Source organism: Echinops telfairi, unplaced genomic scaffold (assembly GCF_000313985.2).
Source record: "Echinops telfairi isolate 266 unplaced genomic scaffold, ASM31398v2 ScPeMD7_7467;HRSCAF=8505_1, whole genome shotgun sequence".
Classification (NCBI taxonomy): Eukaryota; Metazoa; Chordata; class Mammalia; order Afrosoricida; family Tenrecidae; genus Echinops; species Echinops telfairi.
The window spans coordinates 28,968,080-28,977,459 of record NW_022111368.1 but is presented as its reverse complement, the minus strand read 5'-3'; the positions used below and the strand labels follow the sequence as shown (position 1 = coordinate 28,977,459).

The following is a 9,380-nucleotide window of genomic DNA, read 5'->3' as shown; positions in this document are numbered from 1 at the left end:
GCCACTGGATCCACAAGACTTTCCACCCACTGGCCTGTGATCTTCCTGCATTCAGTGTCATTGCATGTGTTGCATGAGTCTGAAGAGGAATTTATAGGCTGGTATCAGACATATGGGTTAATCTTGGGCTTATGGTACTTGATCTGGACTGGGCTGGGATGTTGTCTCACTATACATTTGCTCTTTTATATAAAGCTCCCTCTTATACACATGTGAGTGTCTCTGGATTTGTTTCTCTAGTCAACTCTGACTAACACTCAGAAGGAGAAGAGGCCAATGTGTGAGACAGATCAATGCTTTCTTCTCTCAGGAACGTTTGTAAATGCATAGGGAGAAAGCCATCAGATGGGGAGAAACTACACTTTCCCGTTGGCTCCCTCTGGCACTGGGACTGGGGGTGGGTAGATACTAGAGAGAGACGTCACTGTTTCTTTATTCCATGAACATGGACTATAAAGTTGTAGTTGAAGGGCCCATGAGACGCAAGCACAGTCTTGCCTCCAGCCTGCTGGCCTGCGGCTGGTCGGCTGAGAAGGCCCTTCGTTGGGCCCCAGGCGGAAGGAAGGGACTGTTGCCCAGAGCTGGCTGCCTGGCAGTGGCGACCTTTCACCTCACAGTTCTCCTTACCTGGGAGCATCATTTTCCCTATCCCTATCTCAAGTGGCCGTTAGGAAACAGGGCCGGAAGCATGGCTGCAGAGAGACGGTGGGGATGGAGAAACGCGCCTGTCTCTGTGGAGGTCCCTGGCTGGGGAGCACCAAGCACCCCTTGCTTGCTCGGTCTGCCCTGGGCCATCAGAGCATCACAGACGGACTTCCTTTCCTGCCTGGAGGGACTGACCATGCCTGACACGCTCGACAGTTCATCTCCCTGGAATGCCGCCACATACCCTGATGGTCTCACAATGCCACGCCCCTGAGTACCCAATGGACACTCAACAAGATGCTCTGGCGCTCACACAGGAAAGTGCCAACACTGGTGTGGGTCTCCACATGGCTCCTTCAGCTCCAGGGCTCTGGCTCCATCAACGTAGCCCCATGTGGCTTGTCAACAGGAATGTCTCACAGGGACAGTGTGTGTCCTGCCTCCAGGGAGGAATACAGGAGTTCACAGAGTCTTCAGGAGAAAGCCATGCCCACACAGAGGCCTCATTGGCTATGATCTGATTGACAGGTTAGACTCCACCCCTTTGCTCAAGTTGACAGGAGATTATGTAACTGCTACCCTCTGTGTCAGCACATGAATGGCAGCCTTATTCTTCCTGTGCAATGTGGGGGCACAGACCTCATGGGTCCAAGTGACTTGATCCTCTGCTGGGTGGACCAGATACAAGGCCTTTCTGAAAGAGGGCCAACCTTTCCTCCACAGGGACAGGAGAAGGTGGGGGAGAGGACGCCATGTCTAAGAGAGCCTAGTGGGGCCAGGATTCTGGCCTCTCTAGTGCTTAGGGAGCATGAGGGAGGTGATGAATCTGAGAGAGGAAAGGCTCTGGGAAGATCATGGATTCTGGCGGGTTTGAGACCCGGAAGGCGATGGGGTCTAAGAGGAGATAGGATGTGGGAGGTTGTAGAGTCTGGGGTGGATGGGATCAATGGACTAGATCAGAGCCAAGTCCTTGGGAGAGGAAGAAATGAGTGCAGGGAAACATGCTCCCGGAGCAGCTCAGGATCTTGGCGGTCAGGAACTGCGTAAGAGGGGAAAGCAAGCCCAGAAACCCTCGAGTGGAAGATGAACTCAAGAAAAGGCCACCCTTGCTGCACGAGAAGAGTGGCGTGTTCCCATGGAAACTGGTGGGCTTGGGGGTGGGCATCGGGTGGTGGTGAAGAGCTGATGGGGCTGAAGCGTCTCCCATGATGCACGCTCGGCTCTGAGCAGTCAGGCTGCTCCCAGAGCCGGCTGGGCTGGTCAGGTGATCCTCTGGCACTCACCTGGGCTATGGGTTGCTGTCCACCCTCTTCTGCGTGGCCTTGTTTTGGGTGCACCCCTGGATGTATCTCTCTGGGAGTCTCCTCTGGTGTCAGGTGGAGCAGAGGTGGCCCCCTCCCTGCCTTTTGAGGGCTTGGCTGCTCTGAGTCATGGGAAAAACCCCAGGTGGCCAGGAGATTTGCTCTTTTTCTTTTATTCCCCACAGCTGGAACAAATGGGCCTGTTTGTGCAGCAGGTTATCCCTGCCAGGGCAGGACTCACTTAATGCCACATGTGAAAAGTGTAGGAAGCCAAGGAGAACACAGTGGCCGCATCCTGCTGGCCATGTGGCTTTCCAGAAGCGTGTTTGTGCATTCCCTCCCTCCCTCTCCACCCTTGTTCTCTCCCCTCTCCCCTGTCCTCCTACAAAGCCACCTCCCCCCTCCCATGGACCAGGCACCGTGCTAAGCCCTGGGGACCGAGATGCGAATAAGCAAGTTCTTTCTACTCTCCATAAGAACATGCCATTCCCCAGAATCCAGGACAGATAACCACCCTCCAGGAACAATAATGGGAGTAGCGATACCATGAGGGGAGGGGGAGAGGGGGATAAAGGGGGAATTGATTGCGATGATTGGCATATAACCTCCCACCCACCCACCCAGGGTGATGAACAGCAGAAACATGGGTAAAGGGAGACAATGGTTGGTGTAAGATATGAAAATAATGGTAATTTATAATTTATCAAGGGTTTATGAGGGTGGTAAGGTGGGGGATGGAGGGGAAAATGAGAAGCTCAAGTAGAAAGAAAATGTTGATCAAAAGGATGGCAATGTATGTGCAAATGTGCTTGACACAATGGATGTATGGATTATTATAAGAACTGTAAGAACCCCCAATTAAATGATTTAAGTTTGGTTGGGGCTTTTATTGGTTTTCTGACCTCATGGGCTCTCTGGGCCAATTCCGAAATCTCTGGGGTGGGCGCGATATGCCTCTTTCTTAGGATTCTGATCCGAGCACCTGGTGCCGCCTCAGGCCCCCACACCTGCAGGCATTCCAAGGACTGAAGAAACCCTGGCACTTTTTGGACTTTTCTGCCTTCCCCAGAGCATCACAGAGGACACTCACCTTGGCCTTGGCAAGAGCCTGGAAGGACCCAGCCCAGGATGCCTGCAGGTGTGGGGGCCTCACCTCCACCACACACGGTGCTCAGACAGTTCTGAGCCTGGTGCGTGGGGCGGGATGGGTGAAGGGCAAGTGACTGTGTGAAAACATATGCCCAGAGAGGCCGCACAGTTTGCCACCACATGCATGCTGAGAGAGAATAATCAGAGAGGAAAACAGTGGCCTGGCTCCAGAAGAACTAGCGTGGCTTTAGTACTTCACTGGGTTTCCTAAGTGTGAACTTTTTTTTCCTTCTCAATAGAACAAAGGGCCGCTAAGAAGACTACGGTGTCCCTAGGTACAGGTGACTACTATCAGGAAGGTTGGAGGATCAAGCCTACCCAGAGGCATCCGCTTCCAGAAAGAAAACCATCGCTCGATGCAGACCCTCGAGACCACGGTTCTATCCTGACGCGCATGCGTCACGAGGTGTCAGCACGGACCCTGTGGCTGCTTGCTTGGTTGTTTGGTTTGAGAGGAAGACCCATGAGGGAGCTTCAGAAACCTGGTGGGGAACGTCTAGGATCTTCTCATTCGATGTTTCCACTGAATTTTCGAAGCCCCTTTTACTGCCCTTCCCGGGTGGGTGCTGAAGAAAAGTTTGTGGCGAGTCTTCCCCACTCTGAGCAGGAGAGAGCACAGTCCGTAGTGGGTGAGTGCTTTCCCTCCTCTCTCCTGACTGGTTGAGTTTCTGGTCCTCCAGGAGGGGCCAGTCCCCATGGAAAGAGTGAGCTGGGGAGTGAACAGACCTGGCAGCAGAGGTCATTCCGGGATGCCCTGCTAAGGGACCCACATCCTGTCCCTGGGGCCAGCTGGCTCTCGTGCCTGCCTGGTGTGTGGCAAAGACTATCTGGCGACCTTGGCCGTGAAACCTCAGAGGGTGGCACCTAACATGGGAGCAGGTGATCCAGCCCCCAGTCTGCTGAGACTGCATTGCTCCCTCGCCTCATTCTTGCCGGGTGCTCCCTGACCTCGGGGGCAGGCCAAGTTGCACAGACAGATGCTCTTGAAGCTCCAGGGACTCTTTAGTACCAAACATGGTAGGTAATCAGACATTAAGTATGTGGTGTTTGGCTGATACTTGTCTCCTGAAAGGACAGGAATCATGTCCTTCCTACTGACTGGGGGGAAGGAGAGCAGGGGTCTCTATTCAGCGATGGTTCAATCTTCAGGCTGGGCTCAAGTGCTGGACACCCAAGGTGCTCAGCAATGGGACCTGCCCGTGCCCAGCCTTGCTGTAGAAGGATGGGCCCAAGTGACACCCCCCCCCACTACGACACTGGCCTGCCATGACAGGGAAGTCCCACAGAGTGCTCGGAGTCTGCAAGCTCAGTGACGACTTTCCCAGGGGGTGGCACAGTGTCAAGTGAACTAGAAGGTCACTGTGGTACCCTGTTTCCCTGAAAGTAAGACACCCCCCCTAAATAAGGCCTACTTACAGTTTTGCCTCTTGCTGAAATAAGGCCCCCCCCTCCCGAAGCTACCGTAACTCTGGACTCTTGACCGTAGCAGCAGGCGCCGCCATGTAGCTCATTGTTGGCTGCAGTGCAGCCAGAGCAGACAAGAAGTGTGAGGTCTCTTTTAATAAAACAATAAACAATAAATGTGTACCGTATTCTTCTTCATGGAAAAATAAGACATCCCCTGAAAATAAGACCTAGTGCATCTTTGGGAGCAAAAATTAATAGAAGACACTGTCTTATTTTGGGGGAAACAGGGTAATTACATCATCTGTTGTCAATTTGAGATTAAAAGCAAAGGGGTGGAGTTTAGCCTGTCAATCAGGTCGCAGCTTGATGACCTCATTTGGCAGTGCTAGGGAGATAAATAGCTCCCTGGAGGCGGGACACTCACTCACTCACTCCCTGTGAGACATTCCTGCAGACAAGATACATGGAGCTACACTATAGCCCTGGAGCTGAAGAAGCCACGTGGAGACCCCTACCAGCATTGCGATGTTTCCACCGCCACTGGATCCACAAGACTTCCACCCACTGGCCTGTGATCTTCCTGCATTTGGCATCATTGCATGTGTTGTGTGAGTCTGAAGAGGAATTTATAGATTGGTATCAGACTTATGGATTTGATCTGGACTGGGTGGGGATGTTTTCTTGATACTCAACTGCTCTTGTATATAAAGCTTTTTCTTATACACATGAGTATCTATGCATTTGTCTCTCTAGTCTACCCAGACTTACACAGTCACCAAGCCCAAACCCCTGCTATCTAGTCCATTCCCACCCAGAGCAACCCTGGACCCAGGCCACGCTTCAGAGCCTGCAAATCTTCATGGGAGCCACCTCTGCCTCATCTTTGCCCTGTGGAGAGAGAGAGTGGTGGGCTTGAACAGCCAACCTTGCAGTCTGCTGCTCACGCCTGACTCCCAGAGGCAAACAACAACAACGACCGAATGCTGTGGCTCACAGTCGCTGGAGGCAGCAGGACACACTGTCTCCTCGACTCCGCCAAGGCCAGTCCTCGGAGAGCAGCCACCACTTCTAGCTTCCCAGTTGCTGGATTTTATGCCAACAGGCACTGAGGTGGTGGGTACAGAGAATGTCTCTTAGAACCTAGAGACCCCTCTGCTGAAATGGTGGCGCTGCTGATTGCCTGCACACGCCACCTCCCTATTCTGAACCTGTGTGGTGGCAAACACCTCCCTGAAACCCCAGGGTGCTTCAATGGGGTCTCGTGGGCACTCAGTAGGCCTTCAGGGGGGTTATCTCTACCCTCATTGGGCTCAAGTAGCATGAATGCCATTCATCTATCCATCCACCAACAGAGGGCCCTTTGCCACGGATGGAAACCCACAGTTAAGGTGACTGTCAAATATATCGACCCCCTGGGTGAGGGCCTCACTTCCCCATCCATTCGAGGCCGGCGATGGCCACTGACTTCCTGAGGGTTCCCAGTTCCCAGAGGAGCAAAGCTCTGGAGTCCTGGCATCGGGGAGAGACGTCTCAGAGTGCAAGTGTATGATGCACAAGCAGAGATGAGCTTGAAGACTGGCTTTGGGAGGTGCAGGTCAGCACCAAACTCCAAATCAAACTCACTGCCACGGAGTCGTGCTGACTCACAGGGACTCTGGAGGGCAGGTGGAAGCATTCTGTGAATTTCTAAGGCTGTAACTCTTAGCAGAGTAGAAAGCCTCATTGTTCTCCCTCAGAGCGTCTGGTGGTTTCAAACTGCTGACCTTTTGGTTAGCAACCCAACTCAACATTGGAGTAGCAATTACCCATCTCTAACGGTGTCTTAATCAGTACTTGCACTTATCAGCACAGTGGCACTCAGATGCAAGTTCAAGCTCCACCGATCAGCTGCTGTGCAGCCTGGGGCATCTACTTAACCTTTTCCCCAACCTTTTCCTCCTCCCAAGTCCCCTTCCCACAACACAGACTTGAAGAGCACTCATCGCTTGCTTGGCTTGTTTGTTGGAAACAAGCTCGTGGGAGGTCAGTGTCAAGCTTACTTTTCCTCCTTTACAACCACTGGGACCAGTGTCTGGGTCTGATGGGGAGGACACTGGAGCACTGTTAAGGCTGTGACTCTTCTTGCTTCTTTTCAATGACATTTACTTATTTAAATCTTTCCTTCTTGTTGCTTTCCCCTTTTGCTTGTGGAATACAACACATGCAAAGGAAAATGCACTCTGGATGGAGTTGCCTAGCTTTTCTCATCAGAAGAACGATGGGAGCCCAGTAAAACCCCACCTATGTGCTTCTTCCTTCTTCCCCTCCTCCTCCTCCTTCTTTGTTCTCACCTGTACCTTCCTGTCTTCCCTTGCTGCCCTCCCCCTTCCTCTCCCTCTCCCCAAACTCCCAGTCTCATCACAGTCTTCATCATCTACAAAATCTTTTCCTTTGGTGTGAAAACACTTTTTCCTGTCTCCCCCTGCCCCCCCGCCTGCCCCGCCAGGTTTATAATAATGGTTCCACGAAACACTTCTCTTTATGAGATTGGCTAACTTTACTGATCATCAGGCCTTCCCATTGTGTCCCCGTCATGAGGTGTTTGCCGTCTCATCAGTTTCTCAGGGGTGCATGCCATCCCATTATCTGGACCGGGGTTTATTCATCCATCCCACTCAGGTGGGGTTTTTGGTCGTTTCCATCTTTCTGCTATTATAGAAATTGCTTCGGTAAGCGTGGGGGGCATGCATATGTCTATTCATGTTTTGTTCTTGATTTAGTAGAGTATATACCAAATAGAGAGATGGCAGGATCATGCGGTGTTTCTATTCACATTTATTTGAGGAAGCGCCACACCGCTCTCCACAGTGGACGTACCATTCTGCAATCCCACCAGCAATGGATGTGCATCCAAGCCTCTCAGAGCGGGTCTCTGGATTGAGAAGGGGTCAGTGGCCATGACAGGTCTCAGCGCTGTCCTTTGGAGTCAGACTCTGCCTGCCACGCGTCGCTCCAGGCGCCTGGGCGCAGATGAAGTGCCCATTAACCCAACCCAAGTATGACGAAGAGACCCAATTGACGAACAGTTCAAGGACCGGTGACCCGAGGGGCGCCAGTGGGGCCCCGTTATGAATGCTCATTATTCTGAAAGGGTGGTGATCCCCTGCCAGGATGCAAAAGCCGTGGGGATTCCTTAGGTAAGGGGACTTTGCCTGGCCCTCTGCAGGAGAGGGGACCTGGAGAAGGGATAGGTCCCCTACTTTCTGGGTAGGCCCCCTCCAAGAGGTTCTAGGCGGATCCCCAACTCTGGCGCCTGCCCCCCACCCCTGGGGGTCACGCCCTGCTAACTAGGACGGGAGGGGCGAAGGAAAAGGGGAGGGGAGGGCGGGGCTGGGGCTCCCACGCTCTTAACTGCGCGCGCGGGGGCGCCCCAGTCATTGGGCTCCGCTGAGCAGGAGAGCGGTTAGCGCGGAGCCGGCCCCAGTAGCGCGCGTCCAGTCCCGAAGCTGACGCGCCGGCATGGCCCCCGCAGCGGCGACCGGCGGCAGCAGCTTGCCCAGCGGCTTCGCGGTCCTCACCACCTTCCCCGACCTGCTCTTCATCTTCGAGTTTGTGAGTGGTTCGCGGCCTGCGCCGGGATCGGGGGAAGGGGCACGGGGACTCGGCGGGGCGTCTCCGCCTGGCCGCGGAGCCTGCGGCGCTGCCCCGCTGCTCTGGACAGAACATGGGAATACGGGCTGGGGGGTCAAGGGCTCGGTTTGGAACACCCCCTCCTTGGGGCCTTGAGCTCCTTCTAGACCCAGGAAAAAGAAGGAAGCCACCCCAGGAATTGGGTGAGAACTCTAAAGCGAAATCTGGGTCGGGTACTGGAGACAGGTGAGGGTCCACTTGTTATGCGCAGGTCCCCAAAGCCGCACCCGTGACCCTGTTCCGCACGCGCATGCGGGGCAAGTTCATCTCTGCGCGGGCCATGGTGGAGATAAGGTCTGGGTTGTGGGGTGTCTGGAGAGCCTGGCTTTCCCTTGGAGATGATCTTGGGATTTTAAAAAAACTTGGCCAAAGAAACCCACGGTTTGGGGACCGTGGGTGGGTGTCCTAGGAAGAGCTGAAGCCGATGGTTTCTCTTCGAGTCTTCTTCAAGTTGCTAGCTAGGAAACATGCCAGTGACTAATTTGATTTGGGAATGATAAATCAGAGGTGTTGTTTGCCCCTCTGTAGTTATTCAGCCCGGTGTGGAAGTGGGGAGGAAGGAGATGGGGAGCCTGTCGAGAGAGGGCCTGGCTGCCCCAGCTGACCTTGAGCTGTGGAAAGGCTTTGGCGCCTGTGTTTTTTCCGGTCTGTGCAGGAACCCCAAAGTCCCCACCTGTAACTGCTTCCTACTGTGGACTCCTGGTAGAGTGCTCCTTTTGTGCATGGGGGGGGGGGGCTTTGTCTCAGACTCCTTCAGCCTTAGCTCCCTAGGGCACTGGTCCTTTCCACAGATGAGGGTGCTTGTTATTCTGTGGGTGGGGTAGTTGCAGCGACAAGGACTCCTTCCCCTGGCACCCCAAGAATTGATTGGGAAAGATGTCAGAACTTGCCTGGTTGAAGACTGGGGGCCAGCTCGTTGTCTGAAGGGAGGCAGTGGGCTGTGGCTGCATCAGGGCCCACCCCTGGTGGGGTTGGAGAAGGGCTGTCTGACAGCCTAGGTGTCATGAAACTTGGGTTCAGAGGGGAGCCCAAACTTGGTCTCTGTGGAGCAACCACATCTTGAGGTCAGCCAGAGTCAAGGATATACTATCTGGAAGAAACTTGGCAAGCACAGTCTTGCCCTACCAGAAGAACACCCAGGTCCACAGTGGGCAAGAGCTGGCCTAAGGTCAGCCAGGAAGTCAGCCCACCCCCCACCCCAACAGCGAC

At 53.9% G+C, this 9,380-nt stretch overlaps 1 protein-coding gene across 1 annotated transcript in view; it reads left to right on the top strand.

Annotated features, from left to right (window-relative positions):
• Positions 1–7,965: 7,965 nt before the first annotated feature.
• MAL (mal, T cell differentiation protein) overlaps positions 7,966–9,380 on the top strand; it is a 26,923-nt gene continuing 25,508 nt past the window's right edge. The window contains exon 1 of the mRNA XM_004704368.2: positions 7,966–8,093. Within this exon, the coding sequence (XP_004704425.1) occupies positions 8,001–8,093 (93 nt within the window). The 5' untranslated portion in view covers positions 7,966–8,000. The remainder of the gene's footprint in view (positions 8,094–9,380) is intronic.